The 25376-nt window shown below is 43.9% G+C and overlaps 1 protein-coding gene across 2 annotated transcripts in view; it reads right to left on the reverse strand.

Moving 5' to 3' along the window:
• Positions 1–571: 571 nt before the first annotated feature.
• LOC137258006 (Bardet-Biedl syndrome 4 protein-like) overlaps positions 572–25376 on the reverse strand; it is a 37290-nt gene continuing 12485 nt past the window's right edge. Inside the window, exons 6-14 of one of the 2 annotated variants that reach the window (XM_067795540.1) lie at positions 24569–24622; positions 24082–24209; positions 22832–22886; positions 22323–22544; positions 21257–21428; positions 20407–20476; positions 19339–19474; positions 3267–3486; positions 572–1162 (exon numbers count right to left, since the gene is read on the reverse strand). In XM_067795540.1, coding sequence (XP_067651641.1) covers positions 810–1162; positions 3267–3486; positions 19339–19474; positions 20407–20476; positions 21257–21428; positions 22323–22544; positions 22832–22886; positions 24082–24209; positions 24569–24622 — 1410 coding nt within the window. In that variant the 3' untranslated portion in view covers positions 572–809. The remainder of the gene's footprint in view (positions 1163–3266; positions 3487–19338; positions 19475–20406; positions 20477–21256; positions 21429–22322; positions 22545–22831; positions 22887–24081; positions 24210–24568; positions 24623–25376) is intronic. The other variant, XM_067795539.1, reaches the window with a different exon arrangement.

Genomic DNA, 25376 nt, shown 5'->3' on the forward strand with positions numbered 1-25376 from the left:
TTTGATGAACCTCATGAGGCAGACCAAGGTATAAAATCTAGATTCAAACAGATCCTGGCATGGATAAGGGACATAACTCGTCATAACCATTCTAAAGAAGGGTCAACAGTGTCCAAATCAGTTCAACATACACACATTTCTAATCTGAAACTTCCAAGATTTCACTGCCACTAAAGAATGTCGACTTACATACATACACCTTGACTTATGTACATGAAGCCATACATAAACACTGAAAACAGCAAGGAGAAAACCTCTCTTAATCAGTTTTAACCATTACATAATTTCTCTGAACAAGGAAGTTTTGATCACTAACACAAAGAAACATGACAATTGTTTCAAGCATGAATTATAACAGTGAAAGTTGTGGAGTAATTGCAAGGCAACAGTTTTGTTAACCAAAAAATATACAACGTAATTAATGTTTTCCAAATAACAAACATTAAATTTGCAAAAGTAAAATTATGATAGCTTTTCATAAGAATTCTGATATAGATGTTTTATAACTGATCTTTATTCAAAGAGTGTATTTCATAGGAAACAAAACAACAAAATCATACTCCAGACAAGATTTTTCCTTTTTGATTTCTATCTATGGTAAAATGTGAAACAAACATCTCCTCCCAAACTTTGCTGTTCTGACCACTGTCATGTTTGTAGAAAGTAGTACATAATGACAAAAACACAAAAATAACTGCAGCATTGTTCACTTGTATACCAAGACACAGTTTCAAGGCATAGTCAGATCTGTATCACTATCACTGCAACATAATACATCTATTTACAAATCAAACACAGAATTTTCCTCTTCATAAATCTGGTACAGCAGATCTCCTTTGAGGTTTCTCAATCTGTTCTTCAATTTCCTCCTCAATGTCATCATCGTCATCTTCGGTCGGGTTGTTCCTAGGTGGTGCCGGTAGAGAGTCGAGACTTGGCAACATCCCAGCTCTTCGCACAGGAGGCAGTCCTCCATCTAGATTCGGGATGTCTTGACCTTTCTTCGGGATGTCTGAAGGCAGTACTGGAGGGGGTGGTGAGAACGGGTTGTCGAACCGTGAAACGGGTGGCTTGTCATCACCCATCAAGCTGAGATCAGTCGGCTCTGATTCATAAGGTATGTCAGGTTTCAAATTGGGCGGTTCCTTGTCAAGGTCAGGTACTGAAACAGATGATTAAAGTGTTGAATCAGCCAAAGAAGGAAATCTGAAAGAGGCATAAACTCCAATCTTGCAATGAATATCATACCTGCACATCACCTGACATCTAACCCACTGACGAAATATCAGGATTATTCTGCTGTGGTAATGCTACTCTTTGGCTTGCAAAATATGTCCAAAAGAATTGGTCAGACATACAGGCAATTCCCCATGAGTTGAATCACTGGAGACCAAGTAATAAATTCAATGCATCGATGTATTTGAGACGTAGGCACATGTATGTCTATGAGAGTAGAAAAAATGATGATCGTACACAGTCGACTAAAGTCACATCACCTGAAGTACATGCAATGTGGTCAGAATGAATCCATGTGGTGGTAGGAGCTGGAGGTTGTTACTGGCTTTACTTCCTCCAAGAACGTTGTAACATGCACATGGCATCAAGCACTGTGACTAAATATTTCTTACTGTCGTTGATGACTGCTATGTAATGGTCAAGAGCTGCATTTCTGCAGTGGACTTTAAAATCAATATTCTGCCTTTTGAACTCAGCTGTCAATGGAGGGAAGGTGTGAGTCATGCTGGTTTGTTAATAGGATCAGTTAGCTACACCAATTAACTTCACATTGACTTACATGGCTTCTGTATAAAGGACTGATTTTGTTTGAATCTCATGGGACCAATGTTCCTAGTTGAGTCTCCACATGTATTTATGAGATGAATTCGTGTAAACAGAAATCAAATGATGACAACTATAACAGGGAATGGTTGGGACCAACCATAATATTCATGATGCTAGCATTCGACTCATCAGGATTTGATTGTATTTTATATATCGCTGATACACTCAAACTAGTATCAACTTGAAATCAAGATCAAAAGAAAGTGCAGACTGACATGTTGTGCTCTGTATATTATAGGTGACTGGATATCAAAAGCGGAAATCCTAACATCATCTAACAATGGGCATGCTTATGGTAGTCATCAAGCAATTTGGAAGAATTATTAAGTTACAGTGACCCACTCACTTCTGATAATAATAAAATTTATTACGCACCAAATCCACACCCTAAACAAATGCCACAAAACTAACTCGATGAATGTGAGTGAATCGAACCGTGGCTACCTTTCCTGCACTGTAAGGTTAACAGTTACACTACCATCTCATCCTACTGGGTACCCATCCAAACACTGTATGACTGTTTTGAATCAAACTAAATCAAAACAGTCTGTAAGACTGTGTTGATCTCAACCAACATTTCATCCTATCTATTGCCTGGAAATACAAAGGAGACATGATTGGCTTCATTCTTTGTTGTTCAATGATGCTCTGAGCAATATTTCTGCTATATGACAGTTGTCTGAAAATAGTCAAGGCTGGACTAGACAATCCAGTGACTGACATCATGAGCATCAACTTACACAATCTGCAATGACATGCATTATCCCAGACAGCAAGCCCGACGAAGTGATACCGTCAGTCCCTTCTTATATGGGTGAGTGAGTGAAAGCGTGAGTGCCTGCGTGCGCAAGAGAGTTTGTTTTATGTGCTTCACAGAGCAGTATTCCAGCTAAAGAGTGGTGGTCTAAAAATAATCGAGCCGGCACAAGAAAATCCAGTGATCAATGGCATGCACGAGCATCAATATACACTATTCAGTGAGTGACTGAGTGAGTTTAGTTTTACGCCATACTCAGCAATATTCCAGATATATGGCGGACATATGTAAATAATCGAGTCTGGACCAGATAATCCAGTGATCTACAACATGAGCATCGATCTGCACAATCAGGAACCAATGACATGTATCAACCAAGTCTGTGAGCATGACCACCCAATCCCGTTAGTCGCCTCTTACGACAAGCACAGTTGTTTTTTATAGCTGAAGGTCTGTTCTACCCCGGGACCTTCACGGGTCATATGCTATTGGAATAAAATGACTAAGTCAATATGGACAGAACCAAGTCAGTGAGTCCGACCACCCAATCATGTTAGAAGATTGATTCTAACAAAGATCTTCACGGGACTTGCCTCTAACAACAAGAATAGGTTGCTGAAGATAAAATCTTCATGTTTATGACAACTAACACAGCTAATATACATACAAGGAGTGGCAGACAGACTGGCTTCCACAGCAGAGGAGGTCGTAGGTCGAGGTCCAGCCTGGGGGATGACAACAGGGTCGGATGTAGATGAAGTTGGACGGGTCGATTTCTCAGGGACAGATGGCTTTGCTTCTTTCTTGGGTTCAGCTGCCCCCTGTTTCCAGGTGAGACTGTCCCCTACCTGTAGCAGTGGCCCCATCTTGTTGGCTACATCCATCAGCTAGTGAAACAGAATGAACAAACATAATGTGAAGAATCTAAAGCAAGTTCAAAGGGCTAAATTACTGCCCCTGTCTATAGATCAGTGTGCACTCAATTTTCCCTCTCCTTTCCGTCCCTGAGGAGTATTACAACAGGGGTTCAAAATTGTTTTTAAAACTAATTTTCCACTTGCCCTGATTTTCATGTAACAACCATGATGATGAAATTGTGAAAGAATAAATCAACATGGTATTTGATGTTCATGCACTATTTATCGAAAAGTGAGAAATAGCAAAAAGAATGATAACCCTTCTTTATCTAATAGCTACATTTTGAGCAGATATGAAATGAAATCCAAGATTAGACCTATGTCATACTGTTCTCGTCACTTTTGGAAAAAAAATGAGCCCAAGAAATTTTTTTATGCAGCCTAAGTAGCCCATGGAAAAGCCCATTGTTTGAGTGCCTGAAATGAAAACTTGTCCCGGGCGTCAGGCGATGGGATATTTAAACCCTGATACAATTCCACCTTGTGAGACTCTTGAAGTATTAAAAGGCTTTATCTACTTCACTTTATCTACCTATTGTACCATAACAGTTATACATTCAGACCAAGAAACTTGAACAAGGTTGAGGCAGTGAGTGTGTTGGGTTTAATGTCATTTTAATAATATTCCAGCAATATCATGGTGGCATGGACCCGGACTAGGCTTCCAACATAGAGCCCATGTGGGGAATCAAACTCATCCTTTGTGTTGATAAATACATACTTTAACCACTTGGCTACCCCACCATCCCACATGATTGCATATACAGGCATGACATCTTCCACATGTGTTTCTGTGTGATGGTCAAACCAAAACACTAGAAACTCAGGTGACATTAGGACATGAATCTTCTACTGACTTCTTTAAAAACTTCGATAATCTGTCAGCTGACATTTCAAAGTGAATAACAAAGCACCATAATGCATCTCCATGGATGCAGAAAATCAAAACCATTGACATCAACAGAAGTAGTTTTGTGATGCAAAATGTAGGTACATCTTGGTGAAACTCACAACAATAATCATACCGAGTTAAAATAGTACCCTCTCTTTGAAAGAATTTTGATATGGAGTGTTCTTGCAATTTGAGGTTTGAGAGGAGGGGTATAGGGGTATGAAAAACACTTTGAGGTTACTCTACATTATTTTACAAAATTTCAAAATGTTAATCCCATCAAGATCCTCCAAAGTAAGTTTCCTATGGGCACACTCTCTCTCTCTAACAAACGACAGGAACCTTATTTTTGGTGAAATCTGTTTATCTGAACATGCGTTCCTGCAGTAGTATAGGGAATGACAGTTCTGGACCACTTTCAAGAAATGTCTCTACAAAGCCTTATTTACTAAATAAGGCTTTGGTTGGGACCTTAGATCTTGCTACTATTACCCCTACTACAATGAAACAGTTTACCGTGTATTGGTTGGAGGTAACACTGTGCCGTACGGTACGATCAATAATTCTTCTCTTACAAACCCCCTACCCGGCCCATCCCTCAAGTAGTACAAGTTAGGTTCGTCGGCTTTCATATCCACTTTATCTATGTTGTAAGTTTTGACTGACCATATAGGATCGGTGGCCCGCTTACGGCTATCGCCCTCGTGTTCCCCCGGCTGGTATAGATACCTCACTAGGGCCCTATCTGGTATCTGTTTCTCCTTCCCACGCAATGGAGCGGCCGACTCTGCAACTATTGATTTTAGTTTGATAGCGTCTGCCGGTTTCTTACCGGTGAGACGGGTGACTTCATGGTTGATTGCCGACACCACCTTGGGTAACCTCGTGACCCATTCAGTCGATCGTTTTCCAGGGGTGGCCATCTCCCTAGCATACTGATGGCCGAACAAGCGCTCAGCCAAAGTCCTATTAAATCTCTCAACTATGGCTTGGCTGCGATGGGCTCTGGCCGTGCCACGCCTGACCTTTGTATCGTGTTTGGCTAGCAGTTGTGACACGGCACCCATGAACTCCCGTCCGGGGTCAACTTGCAGCTCTGTTGGCCACGTCAGCGGGCTGCGTTTGTATATGCGTTCGAATCCTCTGGCTACCTGGGCCGAATCTTTCGTGGTCAAGGGTTCGGCTTCCTTGTAACGACTGGCTACGTCCACTACGGTTAAGGCATACTTGTACCTCTTGTCGTGGGGTAGGAACAGTAGGTCTGCCTGGTGAACGCTATTAGGTATGTTAATACCGAACCTCCTTCTAGGTACGTAGCGTGGTGCCGGCAAATAGATCTGCCACAGGGCTTGTTTTTCAAGCCACGCTTTGGCTTCCTCCGGGGGTACTCGCGCTATTTTAGCTAGCTTATCTACTGCGCTAGCTCCTTTCCAGTACCCACGCGGGCTGTAGTAAATAGCCTCAAATTTTTTCATGTCCATACGCGTATGTGTTTATCCCATCAATAGCTATCCAACGTTTCGTGTCCATAGGCGACAGGGACGTCTTGTTTATAGTCAGTCCGTATATCTTATGTCCATCACTTCTAAGTGTGTTCATTTTATGTCTAAAGGTACGGGTCTTGAACAGGGCTTCCTTGAATCTGGCGTGTTTGATGTGTTGTTTCACCACATACTTCTTAACCCCCTTAGCCTTCCGGATCTCACTATTGTCGGCTTTCAGTATGGAGTACATCTTAGGTCTCAAACCTATGTACTCGGCTATGGGCGTGCCAGCACACTCGTCCTTCATTTTACCTAGGACCTTTTTATTTACCGTACTGTGTATGGCATGGGTCTTAGGGTAGTCGCTGGTGTCGTATAAATCGAGGTGTTTTTTCATGTCCTCGTACACGTCCTCGGTTCGAATCTCCATCAGCAGGGAATCCGTGTCAGTGTACAGCACTTCACACCTGTCGCCGTACTGTTTCTTGAGCTCGTTGTAGTAAAAGTCGTACATCAGGTGTTTGGATAAATCGAGGATGCTCATCCCCACGTAAACAGGCCGGTTGAATTTTATGTGGCTTTTCTTCATGTGTAGGGCAACCAGGTTGTCTGTGAATATCTTACTACGGTTGAATGCCGGACTGGCTATCAATCTCCTGAGCTTGTCTTCCTCACTCGACCGAACCAACTTCACGGTCACGCGTTTCCTCAGGTTCTCCATAGTCTTACCAAACACCGAGTTGTTCATGAGCTTGTAGAGATTTTTCTCAAAATCACTGGTGGCTTTTTTTCGTAGGTCTGTGTTCATTCTGATGTAGGGCTCCATCCATGGACTCTGGTCGAACATGAGCACCCTGTGTATTTTGGTCAGCCTCATACCCAACGACAGGTACAGCTGTAGGTTGCGATAGTGAACGATGTACTTGGTCTTATTCATTAAGTTAGGCACGAGTTTTTCAACGTCTGTCACACGCCCACCTGACAAGTTATGTTGGTACTCAGACATCCAGTCTGGGTTAACCCTCATACGTTCGGGGGCCAGGGGGTAGCTGTTGTGTGATGTGTGTAATTCCTTGGGATACTCTAAGTCAACCTCGAGGATATACCCTTTGTTCGAATCTGGTGCAACCCCCATAACATCAACGTGTGGTACCCATTCGAATCCCCCTGTAGGTAGATACTGGCTCATGGCCCAGCCGTACAGGTTGTTTGCGTCTAGGTAGAGAATGTGATTGGTTGGTTTGTTAGGATCGTAACCTTTCACGTATTGATTATTTGCTTTCGCGTATCGTTTGGATGCCATGGAAATCCCACCTCGCAAGCCTTTCTCAATGAATAGGTGCATGTCGTAATCTGTGAGCAATTCCAAATTAACTCCGGTCTTTTTAAGTAAGGCGTCCCACGACAGACCTGGGCTGGTGTAATACCATGCGGGGTCGAGTTTATACTGCTTGAAACACGTCCGCCTAAACGTTTCAAACACGTCGGCTAACAGCAGTACATCTGTCCTCAAGTACAGGTCGTGATAATCACCCAGGTTCTTACAACCCAGTTTATTCCATACGTTAGTCGCGTGCGAGTAATCATCTCGTGAGACGGACGCCTCATTCAGCTTGCTATAAAAGCAGTCAATAGGGGGTAGTCTGGTCTCGGTGAACTTGACCCAACTATCCATGTACTCATAGGGGTACACACCCTTCCTCATAAGCAGGGGTCTAGTCTCGGCGTCTGTGTATCGATCGGTGATAGGGAAGGTATTGTTGGCCTTGACCAGAGTGTCGAGTGACGACAGGAGGAACTGAAACGAGTCAATGAACCTAAGTCCGTTTAAGCTGAAGGAGATGTATCTCTCCATGTTGTTGGGGATGCACGTTATATTACCATCGATTTTCGCGATGGCCTGCATGATCAAGTGTGAGTCGTACCCTCTCAAGCTGTGAAAGACAACGGGGATGTTTATTGTCTTAGGGTTGATTTTAAGCTTGAGGTTGCACGCGTTGTGAGCGGCGCCTCTATACTTACCAGTTATGTGACAGTGATCTCTCACCGAATCACCGTTAAGTGGTGATTCACACACGTGACAGTTAGTGCTACTAGCGTGGGCTAGCCTGTCGACTCGGGTCAGACGCATGGGAGCGATTTTATACAATGCATTCCTAATAATTTTTTCTTCCTCCTGCAAACACTTTAGAAACCTTTCAGCCGCGTCAGGCCCCCTATACACTACCGGAGCTTTCGTTTCCCCGTCACAACGGACGACAATGTATCCAAACGAACAGGCTTTATGCTCTTGTGTTTTGTGGGTGATGGGAGCCTCGCCGGCGGCACCACTGGGGGTATCCCCCACAACTAAGGCTTCGAAATCGGCATATATAATATAAGGCACAGACATTTGGTTCTTGTGGTTACTGAATTTTAGGATATTATCACCTTCCTTAGGCATGTCGACTCGTATGGCCGTCTGCCCCACACCTTGACAATCATCCCGGTGGGATTCTAATAAATCAGCTCGGGTGAAGCCATGTAGGCATCGTACACAAAAGTGTTTTTCCCCATCGTGTTTCGACTGGTCGTGCAACAACCGGCTGAGATGTTTTATCCACGTGTAGTGATACTTTTCACCTCGTTGGATCATGAATATATTGATAACTTGGCGATCCTTCACCGGGCTGACCCTGTGTACTATTGTTGTGTTACCTTCGTGCCCAAAGACATTTATAGCCAGATTATTCTGTTTTTCTACTTTAGTGATCTGGGATATGGGGGTGGGTTCATCTATACCATCCCAGTTGAGCCCATCGTCTTGGGGATAGCTAGAAAGCCTATCTGAATGAGTGCCAGCTGGAAATAAGGCTGACCTGATAGCTAACCTCAGGCAATCGTTTCCTCTATTCTTAACGTTTACTATGGCATGTTTGTTCCTATAGTAGGGAGGCAAGGCTAGGTATGACCCGCCTCTGAACGGCACGTAGTTAGCTATGTCTAGATAGACATTATCGATTTTATCTACAGCCCACCCGGACCCCAAGTGTGTGTAGCGTTCTAGGTATTCTCGTATCTGCTGAAAACTGGTATCGATTGATGTGTCAATGGTCTCTGTATGTGTGGCGACCTCTTGTTGACCTCGGAAGTAAGGCTGAACATACTCAGTGGTACTCCCAACCTGCTTATCGAGTGACATTTTCACTGTGATCTGAAACTTGATACTTCCTAGGTTATTTAGTTCCTGGTTGACCTTATCAGCTATCAGAGGCTTGATATCTGTAATGTCTATGTTTCTATCAACGTGCATGCACCAACCTCTCAAATAGTTGCCTACAGCGCGCTCAGTGCGCACGAACTGTAGGTCAATAGCTCTATTCTGTCGTAATAATTCTAAAAGCTGTGGTTTTCTCATACGGGAATACCCGCCTAAACCCAAATCGTGTGCCTCGACTTTCAGTTGTTTTACAGTGGGACGTGCTACGGGGGCATGTGATAACAATGCAGTTAACCCGGCTCTCCCCAGGTTTGAATAACCCGTGTATCCAAGCTGTTTTGCTTGAGCTTTTAATTGTTTTACTGTAGGAGGGGCTTCTAAACCTAGTAATCTCAACAATGCTGACTTCCGCATTCTAGAATACCCGATCACACCTCTCTGTTTTGCGACCCGCTTGAGCTCGCTTACAGTAGACATCGTGTTTACACCTAAGAGAACCAATGTCTAATTGGTTCACAGTAAGGGGAGGTAACCCTTTCACGCACTGGAGTCTATCTTGAGCAGTCGCCTACGTTCTTTTATGTAGCCTTTTTTATTCTCGTAGATGAGTTGATGTCTGACTACGTTCGCTCCGTGAGCTTTACATAGACAGTAGTGTCCTTTAACCCCGATACCACACACAGAACACGTGTAGTTAGGACTTCCCATATGGAAACAACAGAACCCCTGATTCCTGCATTTCCTACCACAGGCCTCGGTCTTCCCCATAAGTATGTATTCGCATCGGTATGGAGCGGGTCTCATGTTTACTTATATAGGTATTTTAATTTAATTGCTTCGCAACCAACGCAGTAGCTGCTATACCCAACACTATGAAGCCCAGTTCACGATTCATTTGTCCCTTGGATGGTGTGTAGTACTGAGCGAGTGTGGGTTTATTGAGCGGTTCCAATTGTTTACCAGTTAGTAGATAGTATTCTTTCATTGCTTCATCGACATCGTAGAATGTTTTAATGGCATGGTTTTCACGCTTGAGTTGTTCGTTAATAAAATCGATCCTCTGGAGGCGTTTTTTAACGTACTCGTCCTGTGCTCTTTGTAATTTCTCAGTAGCGAGATATCGTGTCGCTTCCTTTCTTCCTGTATTTCAGCCGCGTGATCATCTCGTAGTTTCGAGAAGAGGAAATTACTCCCGGAAAATGCCAGGGCATTCACTAACGCCCCACCGACCATCATAGCTATCGTGGCCATCCCTATATTTATTTCATTATATTATCAGGTATTATTCCTTGTTTTACTAGGATGTCTTTTGTGGCCATCGCCATACCAAGGTTCATTATGAGCATACCCATATCCTGCAGGTTGAAATCTAGCTTGATAGTTGGTTGTTTAAGCACCATTTTAGTCAACCGAGCGTACCCTACTGCTAGACTGGCTACCACTGTGGCGTGGTATGCGTCGTTGACGAACGTTTTCCCCTCAGACATTATGTATATATAAAAAATATTTTAAATTATAACATGATATGCGGGTCTACCGTGGGGGTGGGGGGCTCACTATTGGGTGGGGGCTCACTGTGGGAGGGTACCCCCACGTATAACCATGTTATAACCACGGCAGCAGTTACACCTACAGCCAACAACAGTCGGGGGTTGGTCACTTTATGTTGGTTACACCACCGTTTTTTACCGGCAGCTACTCTCTTAGGATTCTTCTGTCTGGTTACTGTTTGTGAAGGGGTCACTTCCCTCACTGTGGGGGGTATCACCTCGGGAGGGGTTTCCCTCACTGGTTCCTGTGTCACTTCCGTCACCTCGGGAGCAGCATCCATCTATACTATTATTATTATTCTTTCTCTCAAATTGACAATGTTTTGCCGTGATAATCGCCGCCGTCACTGGAGCCAACAACATACCATATTTGTGGTACAGCCCACAGCTGATAGAGCTCACGGCGTGTTCGATAAAAGGGTCTTTCTCGAGGTCCTCCCACAGGTAAAGTCGGCGCTCTGGTGGAATGGGAAGGAAGTGTGATACAATACCGGTGTATATCTGGGTCATAGCCGATCCTATTGTCTTTGTCATTTCTGCTCCGAGCCGGGACTCGTATCTAGCATACAGCTTATCGATTTCTTCGGCTGACATTTTGTGAATTTTATCCGGAGTGTAGTCTCCAAAGTAATGTTTGGCTTTGCCGCCAACAGCCAACGCCACCAGTTTCTCTCGCTTGGGGGAATCCCCGACACCCCCACTGGGGGTACCCCCCAACTGTTCGAGCAATTCCTCACACTCCATCTTATAATATAACAAGTAAGATTTAGTTTTAACTATATAATACCCGATACAGACAAAACACAGAGAAATGAAGGTTAAGTTGCACACGACAAATACTTCAAATATCATAGCTATATGCTTAGCTTTGCTTAGCTTTGCTTAGCTTTGCTTAGCTTTGCTTAGCTTTAGCTTAGCTTTAGCTTAGCTTTGCTTAGTATACTCTATATTCTACTGGTTGGTCGGTCTTTAGCACGAGCTTAGCGTGTTTAGTTTCAGCGAGCTGTTTCTTCACCCGTTCCCGTTCTAATTCACTCATCACATCGTTCTCTCTCAAACACTCCTCAAACGAATCCCTGTCCTTGCAGTGAAATAAGGCCACCCATCGCGTCTGCTCCCTGAGGTCTTTCAACACCGAGTTGAACTTCTGCGTTAGCACCCAGACGCTGTGATTTGCATGCCGGCCGGAGAAGGCCAGGTACGATAGCATGTCTCTCTTTTTTGTTATCTCGCGATTAGCGCTGCAGTCGTCCAGTATGAACAGCGTCGGTTCCCCTTTAAATTTCTCGTGAAGAGCTTTCAACCAGTCCTGCAGGCGTGTTCCAGGGTCGATTTTGTGTACGTCCGGGTCCGTCATCACCCAAGGTCGCGCGTACGTTTTATTCATGCTCAGAGTAGGGCACATGATAACGATGTTATCGAACACATCCTTGTAGTAACCCTCCAACATATCCAACACGAAAACGGTCTTCCCACAGCCAGTCTGCCCGCACACTATAGCGCAGTGTGGGTCAGTGAGTAGTTGTGGGTACCCCTGGGGGGTGTGGGGGTCTCCCCCACTAGTAGATGGCTTGCACAAATCTCCCATTGTCTATATTAAGTTGCGCGTCCATAATAACGTACAGATATAATTTCAACTTACCAGCGGTTTGAGCCTTCTTAGTAATCTGGATAGTTATCCCTTCGCTGCCGTTATCTATACGGCGCCCGCTACCGTGCAGTTTATCATCATCCGTGGATCGCATGTCCAACCATAGGGCGTACTTGGTGGTCAGGTATTCACCGATCTGCACGGAGCCTAGGTCCAGGTCCTTTGTTATATAATCCCCCACTGGTAGCTTTTTTATCTCATCCCACTGCTGGTGGGGTCTCATACCATGACTGAACAGCTGGTTGGGCACGCCCTCGATGGTCACTTCCACCTTTTCAATCTCGGGGTTGAAAAACTTCTCGCTGTCCCTCCGGAATGGATCGTAATACTCCACGGGGACGACCAGGATACCTTTCATCGATCGCGCCGGCACGTTCAGGTTGATATTCCACACAGTGTCGCTCTTATCTCGCACGACTGATCTATGCCTCAGTACGCGATCGTACAGGATGGCCATCTTCCCAGAGTACTGGCTTCGAACCTGCCTGGCCAGCTCCGGGCTAGTGACCATGTCGAACTCCAGAGAGATGTTGTCTATGGCATAACTGGCCTCGTCACCGTTCGGCGTACGCACTACTTTGCTATAGTCGTTAAACGTGAGCTCGTATTCGAGCCTATCACCCAGCGCGGCCTGGTAAAACGGCGCGTGTCCCGTGAGCAGCTCGAAGTCGAGCGGCACGCAGAATCGATTCCCGTATGCTCGAGCGATGGCCTTTTCACCGTCCGATAGCTTGTCTTGCTGGTCTTGCGTGAAGACATACCCTATACGCGCCCGGGTTGATTTGCTGATGCCCTGGTACACATCATTGACTCGTTCTCTCTCGCTTTTCCAGAGATCCTTGTAGCAGTGAAACACGTCGCTGTCGTCGATGCTCAGCACCTCGTTACCGCTGATCTTGATGGTCGTTTTCTTGATGATAGCTCGACCCACGTTCCGCACTAGCTCGCGTTTGTCGTTGTCGGAGGTCAACGTGATATTGAACGCCAGTCGAACAGTGCCTGGTACAATGAGGTCATTCTCACCAAGGTTTGGAAATCTAACCAGCAGAGTTTGATTCTGGTCTATCTTGCTGGGATTGTTGGTGATGGTCACCGACTGTCGCACGGCTCTGGCGCCTAATGGCTCTCTCAATCTTCTGAAAGGATCTAATTTTCTGCCGTACATTGTTATATAAAAGAAATATATTTTTAATACTAATGGATGAAGACATAGATATGACGGAGATGCCGGGCGCTAGTGCCCAGGCATTCGATGATGAGCAGGAGACCTCATTTACTAGTTCACCATTGAACCAAGAACTCTTGGAAACAACGGTAAATGATTATTACGAAAGTTTAAGAAGAGATAAAAACTACGTTGAACCACAGGGTCGATACCATAAGAATTGTTTTATTGATACAAAGGGTGTTCTACGCCTTAAGTCTGACCCAGGGGTTGACCTCTTTAACAAGAGCAATAAAAAACCACTGGCCTTGTCAACTCTAGCCAGCCGCCATGGTGTCGAATTTATCCGTAAAAATCTAAACATGAATGATTACGGTGGTGCAATACCTAAGGCCGTTAAAGAAGATCTGCAAGCTACCAGATCCCACCTCACCATTAGAGATGAAATGACACCACAGCGTGCTACAGAAGCCTCGGACAGCATAGAAAAACTGTTGAGCACCTACTGGGACAAACCGTTACCGGGGTTTGACTTTCCGGTAAGGGAACTGCGCGGCTTAGACGAAGCCGTGAAACGCGTGCGTGGAGAACTCGTGAACAACATGGGGAAACTGAACGAAATCGACGAGCACATCGCTAGGGAAAAAACCAAACTCAACGAAACTGAAAACGATGATATGAAGCGTCGTATCAATGAACGACTACGTGATTTAGAAGACGAGAGACGTACACGATTGGAATCCGCTTCCTCGAATCGTGAACAGCTTCGATCCCAGATCAGTCGTATTCGGGAAACAATCGATAGAATACTGAACAAGGATACAACTTTAGCCAACAGGATTCGGATATTGTTCCGGGAGCAAGGGATCACCATCGCCAGCATTCTGACTGCATTGGGTTTCATTATATCAACCCTGGTGGTGTCACTGGTGGGGGGAACCCCCACACCTGCCGGCGGGGGAACTCCCACTCCCACAGGCGGTGGTGTTAAAGACTGGATAAAAAAACTTGGGGAAGGCCTAGCTAAACTGGCTGGTAAAGCCGCCGAAGCCATTCCCGGCATCCTGGGTAGCATCGTTTCGTGGTTGTTGAGCGCTCTGTCTAAAACTGCCATGTGGCTCAGTCAAAACCTGTGGGCAGCCATCGTCGCCGTGGCGGGTCTGGTGTACGTAGCGGCTAAGTCCCAAAGTTACCCCACCAACCACCAGGGCCGTTTTATTATCAATATGCTGCTGATAGGGGGGTACCCCCACATGTATATGGGTGTGTGTAGGGGGCACATGAACTTTAGACTCCGGGGGTGGCGCCACTATACCCTTTTCACGTGGTGGGATGTGTGGGATATAGGGGGTGTTAATATCGGGGTTGATACCCAACTTTTGATCCTTCGTGGCTATGACTATTTTGTTGTTATAACCCACCACTTTTTTTATTCTCAGTTGCATATCACTCGGAGCCATGTACAACCCCACGCCGAACACGTAATTGACTTTCGATCTGGCGTATTCTAACACGTTTTGGTAACGGTCGATGGCCCTCGGGAGATCAACTGGAGAATTGATAGCATCATCAACGTTGGAAACGAATTGTGTCTGAGCGTCGTAAGCAGTTCCCTTACTGAGGATGTTGGAACGCGTCATCGACTGCGCACCCAACAGCGCCCACACGTACGTTCGAATCGAGTCGTTCAAGCGTATTGTACAAGCACGAGTGAATTCTTTCGATGTTTTTGAGATCATTTTAGTCCAGGCTGTGGCTGCATCAGGATTGGTTTGCTTTATACAGCTGACATGGATCTTTTCATTCGTTGTGGGGCCTGTAAATGTATGTCGGTTTGGGTTGTATGAACCATCTTTAGAACCGGCCTGATATGTTCCGGACCTGTACACGAGAACTATACCGAGACCATGGTTCACACCAGGAAGGCGAAAGTCTTTCTTCGTTGGAATCTCAAACTCCCCACAAATACGTTCATAAGCGCGTCTATCATAGGGGTTATTCGTCATACTCCACGCTTTATCTTGGGGAAGAGGAGCACTTATTTCCTTCAATATTCGTCTCGTTTGATAATAAATATGAAACAAAATAACCGCCTTACTCAGTTCATCTATACCGTAGTCTGGTGTCACACCCGACCCTGTCGTCGCACACCACACAGCAAAGTTGAGTTGGTTCTGCCAAAACTGCATTGGGTTTTGATTCCAGTTTACCACCGCCTGCGCGTTATTAACGGACACGACATATTTTTCAAAGATATTAATAAAGGTTGTTTTAAACCCCGTACCATCTGCATTCACCACGATTTTCAAGTGTGCTAAATCCATATTATAATATATAATTCATATATTATAATATGTACATAACACTTCCAGGGATAACGAGCGGTGAGGCCGTTCAGCTGACGCACGCGATCGATAACACGTCAGGTCAACTCGAAGTCGCACTCTGCGATATCACCTACCTACCGCAATGGACTAACATCAACGCCAGCAACAATAAGCTGTTCGTCAGTGGAACTCGCAGTCAGATAACTGACGGCTACTACAGCGTGTGCTCTCTAAACGACGAGGTCTTCAAACCCCTGGGAGCCGAACTCAAGATGAACGACTCAAACGGTACAGTGGTGTTAATCAACAACGGAAGAAACCCCTTGAGGCTCGGCCGACCATTAGCGAGGATGCTCGGTATGTCTCCTGACGAGATAAAACCAACAACAACCGTCACAGGCACGAAGGTACCCGACCTAGTACCGTACCGAGAGCTGTACATTCATCTCGATCAGGTGAGCACAACGTACAACATTCAAGGAGGTCACCCTTCCACTATACTGAGAGCAGTGCCGGTGAAAACTGAGAAATACAACGACGGTAGAACCGAGTCGTTTTCACCACGGCAGTATAAGAGATTAACCCAGGGCAACATACCTGAGCTGACAATATCGGTGTTAGATATAAATCATAATCCTGTAAATATAGGATACCTCAGCTTAACGCTTCATGTAAAATGACCAGCGCACAAGGGCCCGGAGTGAAAAAATGCGTCAATATCGGGATCTCCGACCTCGGAGACACACGCGGTTTCGACGCTCCCGGAGTAGATGGTAAATCGTATGCCTTGCAACTGAAAAACAACATTTACAAACGCGTTGAAATCCCCTCCGGTGGAACCCTAAGTGATATGATAGATACCACAAGAGCAACAGTCAACACTAAGTACGCCCTTGTCAACACCGGTGATAATAATTGGATAATATACCCATCGTTCGGTGGTAAACTGTTCGACTTAGACGATGTTGAGAGCACTACCGTCGTCCAAAACAAACCATATATGCTCGTCTTCACCGAAGATGACAAGTGGGTGTTGTTACCCGATAACGACGACTGGTTTCTCAATATTAAACTCGTCTCCCCTTACGTGTTCACGGATAACAAAGACAACCACCTAAACAAAGTCGTGAACAATGGAACCCTGCTCGTGGCTTACGTCCCAACTCAGAGACGTAGCATAGTCGTCAGCCCAGTCAACACTATAGCAGCCCACATGCTATCGAGTAAACCAGCCATACAAAACGTGAAATTGCAGTTGGTGTCTGAATTCGAAGGCGTGGTTAAGATACTAGAGAGTCTACCGGCAAACTCAACACTGATCATCAAAGTCTACCTAGGGGAACCATCAGGGAATGATGTCGAGATCGTGAAGGGGATCAAACTCGGGTGGGTGAAACAACACCAGTATCAAGTTTGCAACGTTTACGTGCGGGTGGGTGTTGGAGCCGACACCAGTCTGCAGGGGGTCAACGTGATCGTGGAAAACAAGATATCACTAACCAATATCTTCCTGCCTGACAACATACACTTCATGGGTATGAAGTTCACCCCTGAATTATTATCAGAAAACCAGTTGGAAATTATATCGTAATAGTATAATAATGACCAGTCATCGTCCCAACACTACGCTTAACGACCTGGGAGATACGGAGGGATTCGATCAGCCTGGTGAGGAAGATGAATTATATATCCTGCACTTCAAAGACAACGTGTACAGACGGGTGTCGTTATCAGATTTTAAAGAGCCCAAATGGCTGATCAACTTAACACTCACCTCACCTTATATCACAATAGACGAATTGGGGCGTATCTCTAAGATTAGGAACAACGGTATCTGGCCCGGGGATTTCATTCCGGAGAGGGGATTAGTACACATGATATCAGGAGATATCGAAAAAAATGGGTTAAGGACTATAGTAAAAAATAAATTAACATTTAGCAATAATCCTTATATCGAAAATCTTGTTAATAGAAGATTCTCCCCTTTCACACTCATCATAGAAGTCTTCTTTTGGGTTTTAGGTAATGAAAACCCCCCAAGAGTATGCCAAATTTTACCCGGGGTGTCAATCCACTGGTATGACGAACACATACACCAATATTGTCGTATCATTATACAACAGGATACCCCCACTGGTCCTATAACCAGCTTAATAAGCCTCCGTGGGGTTTTTATTACAACAGGAAAGCCTATTAGATTCTCACCTATTACCCTGACTAGTTGTCTAGAACTTGTAGACTTCAAATTCATTGATAGACTTTTAACTGAACCCCAATTAAAATATCTTCCAAAATATATATTATAGGATGGGTCTGTACCCAGTCGTAGAGGAAGTAGCGAAGACGTTGGAAACCGTAGATGGGTTCCGCTTGAGGCAGTTATGTGATGTGAAACGCCAACTAGAACAAGACCGTGACACGCGGAAAGCTCTATGTAAAAAGTACAATAGAGCTTTCAATATCGTGGACGGGGCTGACACTACCCTTATGGCAACCAGCATGGGACTAGGGGTGGCAGGCGTTGGGTTGTTGGCTACCATCGTGGCTGCACCTATAGTGCTAGGTTTTGAAATAACAGCTGGGGTGGCAGGGGTGTTAGGGTTGGCGCTTAAGTTGGTATCACGCAGACTGCATCGTAAGGCATTGAAACACGACGAGATCAGGGTTCTGGCCGAAGCAAAGCTGAACACAGTGAGTGAGCGTATTTCCACGGCACTCTCTGACAGTAAGATCTCAGAAGAGGAGTTTCGTTCAATCCTCTCTGAACTCAAAAAATATAACGGAATGAAACAAGATATTCGATCCAAGTCTCGTAAGTCTGCTATCAGCGAGGACGAAAAAAAAAAGTACATAGAACAGGGGATACAAAAAGCCCAGCAAGCCTTTATTATGAACACCAAAGAGATCGTAGACGGTTCACGTTAAACTGTTTCATCGATATAAACGTGACATAGGCACAGTGTTACCTCCAACACACGTTAAGTAGTAGGGGTAATGTATCTATACCAGCCGGGGGAACACGAGGGTGATAGCCGTAAGCGAGCCACCGATCCTATATGGTCAGTCAAAACTTACAACATAGATAAAGTGGATATGAAAGCCGACGAACCTAACTTGTACTACTTGAGGGATGGGCCGGGTAGGGGGTTTGTAAGAGAAGAATTATTGATCGTACCGTACGGCACAGTGTTACCTCCAACCAATACACGGTAAACTGTTTCATTGTAGTAGGGGTAATAGTAGCAAGATCTAAGGTCCCAACCAAAGCCTTATTTAGTAAATAAGGCTTTGTAGAGACATTTCTTGAAAGTGGTCCAGAACTGTCATTCCCTATACTACTCCTGCCATAACAAAGACATAAAGCAGATCATTCAGACTCCCTTCCCAGAAATGTACTGACAGCCTTCGACAGAAACAAGTGTCTCTAAATGATAAACTTAATTCTATATCATGTGCAGGTAATCTGAACACACTCACATCTTCATACAACCATCCTAAAGATTTGAGTTGGGGCATGTATTTATCTCAAATTTTGTGCTATATAAAAAAATTACCTCCTGATCGATGGGCACACCTGACTTGTAGTTCTTCACCCTCTGTTCAAATTGGGACAGGTTCTTCTGAGCTGACCTCCGGTCTCCAGTGTTGAGCAGGAACACTGCGTAGTTGAGAGGGATGGCTGGGTCCTTACTGCAAGACAAACAGGGAACAGATGTATACCACTCAAAAGAAGTTAGGTATCGCTGAATTCTTACCACAGCCATGTCTCAAGACTTCATGTGAACCGTGAGTAAAATCCAATCATCCATCCAATCATTAACCAAAGGAAACACATGGGTTCTGGAGCCATTTAAACACCAAAGTCATAATTCAATTCACCTAAATTTCTTTTCAATTTTCAATTTTTTTCTACACACTGCATCAACTTTACAAAACAAAAATAATTAAGACATTTTTCATTCCTCTTGATTTTCAGCATGTGTCCTTTGAAAAACAGAAGGTGCCTAAGTGAAGTAACTTTCCCGAGGAGCCCTTTTGACTTCAAACACAGCTCTTACTGAAGAATCACTACTATGAGTTACACTGAGTATAATAGTGGCTCATCCATCAGTCAAATCCAAACTGATCTCCAGCTGAGGATCCTGTCACAAGTCTTCCATTTTCGTAAAACGTTTTTTGTTTGTTTAGCTTTTTCGTCAATATTCCAGCTGTATCGTGCGGTCTATACTCTAGGTTCCCAAAAGAGTGAGTGAGTGAGTGAGTTTGGTTTTACGCCGCTTTTAGCAATATTCCAGCGATTTCACGGCGGGGGACACCAGAAAATGGGCCTCACACATTGTACCCATGTGGGGAATCGAACCCGGGTCTTCAGCGTGACGAGCGAACGCTTTAACCACTAGGCTACCCCACCGCCCCGGTTCCCAAAAGAGCAGGCATGTATCATATGTATGCCCAAGAGCTGCATAACTTTCCTAAAAGTGTTCATACCTCCCTTATAAAATATTTTAGAATTACCTCTCCTAAAAGTTGTCTTTTTCTTTTCGGTCCATAGTTTCATCAAAATGGCGGTGAAAAGTGACGATAGCATTGTTGTGTGATATAAAATTTGATTCAATACCCACCTGTCTAGTGTCATTGCCTGCTCATAGGCTTGTTTAGCATTCTCAGGATCCTCAAGGTTGGTCAAAGCAACTGAAACAGAATAGACATCACCCTGTGCTATTAGAGTCAGGTGAATATGAAGAGCATTCAACATTCAAAAATTCATTTTCCAAAATAACATCAACATGCACATCACCCTATTTCATAAACACAACTTACAATCACTTAAATAGTTGTTGCTTTATTAATGCAACAGAAAATATGATGTGCAGCAAGAACTGAGCTCTAGTGTTTTCACTCACATGCACGGTAGAGGAAGGTATGAAGTGAGGGCATCCTAACAGTAAACTACTTGTTATCACCTAATTCACAAACTCAGATAAATAGTTTAAGCCTAAATTTCTATTTTCACCTTAACTAAACCTCAATAATGTTCCGATTTTGTTTGTTTGTTTGTTTGTTTGTTTAACACAAAACTTGGCAACATTCCACCTATATGGTGGTGGTTTGCATATATAACCGAGTCTATGTGACAATCCATTAATCTACACATTTGCGATACAACAACCTGAGTCAAGTATGTCAGAGGACCTGAATACCTGATCCCTGACATCCATAAACAAGTTACGGTTACATACTCTTGTAGCAGGCAGTATAAGCCTAAATAATGTCACGGTCTTTACTAGTGTCCATGAAAGTTAGTCCTTGTGGATTTTCTTTCTTGTAAAATTTGTATGAATTAAGGAAGATATAAAGGTTTTATATCTGAAATGCAAATTTGAAACAAATACAAAAAAAATATGTCTAGGTTAGCTGACACTAACATGAAACATGGAAGATAGTAGATATTTGAGACCAGCGGCAACTTACCAGCCAACAGCATGAACAGTTGCGCCATCTTAGGTCGGAGGTTAATGGCGGCACTAAGGAAGTGGAATGCGGAGGCGTACTGCTGCATGGTCAGGTGCACCAGTCCCAGGTTGTACAGGATCTTCCAGTCAAACGGTGCCAAGTAGCTGGCTCGCTTCAAACAGCTGATGGCCTGCAATGTACAGTCAGTGATATATGCAAGACAACAAGTGAGTCAGAATGAGACCGAAGGAACACGTCAATTAACTAATGATATTTTTATGTTATACATATTCTATGCATTTGTTGAACAAGTTGTACATCCACTGACAACAGCATCTGCACTGATACTCGCTAGACTGAGATGACCTTATTTTATGATGAAGGAATATTTTATGAGATAGAGTTATCTCCCTTCTGCTGCAGGTATGAGAATGATGAATGATTAAATAACTTGAAATAAGGTGAATGAGTGAGTGACTTTAGTCTTACGCAGCACGCAGCAATATTCAAGCTATATGGCAGCGGTCTGTAAATAATCGAATCTGGACCAGACAATCCAGAGATCAACAACATGAGCATCTATCTGCCCAATTAGAAACCAATGACATGTGTCAACAAGTCAGCGAGCCTGACCACCCGATCCCGTAAATCACCTCTTACAACAAGCAGAGTCACCTGTTATGGCAAGCATGGGTTGCTGAAGGCCTATTCTACTCTGGGACCTTCACAGGTCCCGAAATAAGGATAAATGAACAAAATATAAATGAGAAACATGATGACCCCTGTAACCCAACAAGATCTGAAACCTGACACTTTATGATAAATCACAGAAAAGAAAAAGTTTTCATGCATCACACCATGGGGTGACAAATGGCTGATGGTAGAGTGCCAGCAGTTTCCCGAGTTGTAGGAGGCTGTGGTGAGTTGCACCTGAAGTCTGTGCCGCTGCTGTATCACCAGCCAATTGTTACCAGGAAAAGTACAAAGGGGAACATTTTACTTCCCAATGCAACTAATGGGAACAAATATAGAACAAAATGCATTTCGCTTTGTGGACTTTACAAGAACTCCAGTGAACACTTACTGCCACAAACTTCTTCTTGCCAAAGAAGCACATGCCAATATTATTCCAGAGTGGGGGACTCTCGGGTGTGTTAACAGCAGCAATTCGGTACTTTGTCAAGGCAACATCAAAATCTGAGTGGCTTTGCATCATACTTCCGGCAGCCATTATGGCCTTTGTATGGGTAGGGTCAAAGGTCATGGCATTGCCAAGATTCTCAAAGGCTTTCTGGTACTGTCCGATCTGTAGTAAAAGACAAGATACACTTTTTATGCATAGTGATTAAAAACTTGAGAAAGATGACATTTTTATGCATAGTGATTGAGAACTTGAGAAAGATGACATTTTTAGGCATGGGGATGATAATTTCAAGGGGGTGACCCATTTTGTTTTGAAAATTCAGATTTAATCTACTTCAGTCAATCCCAAACATCAGTAAACCAAACCAGGTATAGAGTGTGGATGTTTTTGCAATGATTGATATCTGTGGTCTTGTTCAGTCTGAACTCTCCACACAACATGGAACATACTTGCATGTACAGCAAGCCCAGAGTTGTCAGAAGATCTGGATTCTCAGAGGAATAGCTACAACAGAAGATAATTCACAATAAGTCATAATGTGACCTTAAGCAGCAGGTGGGTGTGGTGTGGGTGTGGATGTAGGTGTGGTTGGGGTTGTGGGTGAGGGTGTGGGTGAGTTGAACTGGGGTTCAACGTTGTACTTGAGAATATTTTGCTCATATGGTGACATGTAAATGTGTGTATACAGCTATACATAAAGAGCTAGGTCCCTGAGATACCATCCCACAGTTCATCTTCGATATCTCCAGGGTATACATTCCGAAAAGTCTCCATTATACCCTGGACGCATCTACCGATCGGCTCGATAATTATATTACCTCCCTTTGCTGGTTCTGCATTCTCACAGTAGCCAATCAGCTAGACTGCCGTTATAACCGAGCTTGCCAGTGTCAACAAAGGTAGCAGTCACAACTGCGAAGGTTTGCTCGCCGTGTGACTCACAATTTGGGGAAATCACACAGACAAATTTATAGGTCCGAAACTTTTTAAACATATATGCAAGAACCCCATCTACCTCTTTCAGAGAACCTCTGCATGGTTTGTTTGCCAAGTTTAATCAGTTAGATAATTTAAAAAGCGAAAGTGAGTTGTGATTGGTTCGCTCAACTTCCCAGCGTAGACACCTGATTGGATAAAAAGCTAGCCAAGGGAGGTAATAAATTTATCGGGCTGAGCCGTAGATGCATCCAGGTTTAGTGGAGACTTATCGGAACATATACCCTGAAGATATAGAGGATGCATACAGTTAAGCATGAATACATCACTCAGATACATTAAACTATCTCAGATCTGACCAGTCCTTGTTGAACCCATTAATGCTACACACAAAACCAACAAGTACCATATTTTAATGGTTGGGGATCAAACCCAATACCTTTCTCTCTCCAGGCAGACACTCTAACCACTACACCAATGGCAGTTGTGAGTGTGGTTGTGGGTGTGGGTGTAAACGTAGGTAAGGGTGAGGATGAGGATGAGGGGGTGGATGTGGACATGAACGTGGGTGTAGGTGTGCAGAGCAGTGCAATGTGGGTAATCTACAGTGTGGTGGTTGTGTTTTCTTGTTTTGCATTTGCGAAAGTGCTGTGTAGTTAAGGGTTGCTAGGTGCTTGGTACTGGCTGAAGGGTCTAGAGTATGGGGGTGCGGTGCACTGCAGAGAGGACCCAAGACTCCCCACAAGCTCTGTTTGTGACTTACTCCACAGCACTCTTGTACACCTCTATGGCAGCATTGATGTCATTTTCCATCAGGTGTATCTTCCCAAGCATGACATAAGAGATTTCATGACGCCGACACTCAATGGCCTGCTTCAAACATTCTTTGGCCTGCAAAAGAGATGTCACAAATATACCTTGGGAGATGAGGGGATGGCATCAGAACTAAAAAAATTCAAGTCCGACTAAGTTAAAAAATATCAGCCTACTGAAATCCAACACTACAATTTGCATCATTTGGATACTGTACGCAAAAAAAGAATATTTCCATTATAAAACTCTCAGTATCTTTCATTCTCAACCAAATAATGCCACTACAAGACAAAGATTCTCCATTTATTAAAATCAACATACAGAAATACCACAATGATATGACAGCACCTGGTGCAAGTTACGGGGGCAGGAGTTGTCTCCCTTGTTGGGGCAAAACCTAATTTTTCAAATCTGGTTGCATGTTTTGTGTTACTAACCTTGGGGAAGTCTCGAAGGTACATATAGCACACGCCCTGGTTGTGGTAGATCTCCTACAAACATATGAACAGAATCTGATAAAGGAACAAAAACATCTCCCTAAGTTACCATCACTGAATCAAAATGAGGGATTGAATGAGTTGTAAATAGCTTTCTGCTGCTTCCTGCAATATTCCAGGAACAATAGGAATGCTGGAAATAAGCTTCACACATTGTATTTCTGAGGGGAATGAAACCCAGACGTTTGGCATGATGAAGGAAAGCTTTAAGCACTTGGCTACTCCAAATGAATACAAGTGAGTCAGACTTTTTTTCACCTTCCATTCCCTCCTGTCATTGTCAGAAATAAGGGAAGAGAACATAGATTTCATTCCCCTCTAGAATTCTTCCCTGAAGTCCCCTTCTTAATATGAATGTGAGCGTGAGTGAATATCTAGTGTCACATCGGCAATATTGCCTTATCGTGACAAGAACAACTTAATTAATAATAATATTATAATAAATAAATTACGAACATAAAATCTTGTCATCGAGGGACAGTTAAAATACCTGATTATCACAGCTCTTAATTCAAAACTATCACTCCACCTTAAGAATAATTCACAAGAGACAACAGTACAATATGAAAAAATGGTTCTTGATCACCAGCAGCTGAAGGTTGATCATGATATACTAAGGACCCTATTCAAAACTGAAAGACGTCAAAATATTTGGACATGTTTCAGCAGAGATGCCAACCCTGAATCAAATGAAAGTGGAGTTATGCCTTGCCCAAAGCAATTCTCAAGCTCAGAAGGAGCGATTTGG

This window comes from Haliotis asinina, chromosome 12, assembly GCF_037392515.1.
Source record: "Haliotis asinina isolate JCU_RB_2024 chromosome 12, JCU_Hal_asi_v2, whole genome shotgun sequence".
In the NCBI taxonomy this organism is placed as follows: domain Eukaryota; kingdom Metazoa; phylum Mollusca; class Gastropoda; order Lepetellida; family Haliotidae; genus Haliotis; species Haliotis asinina.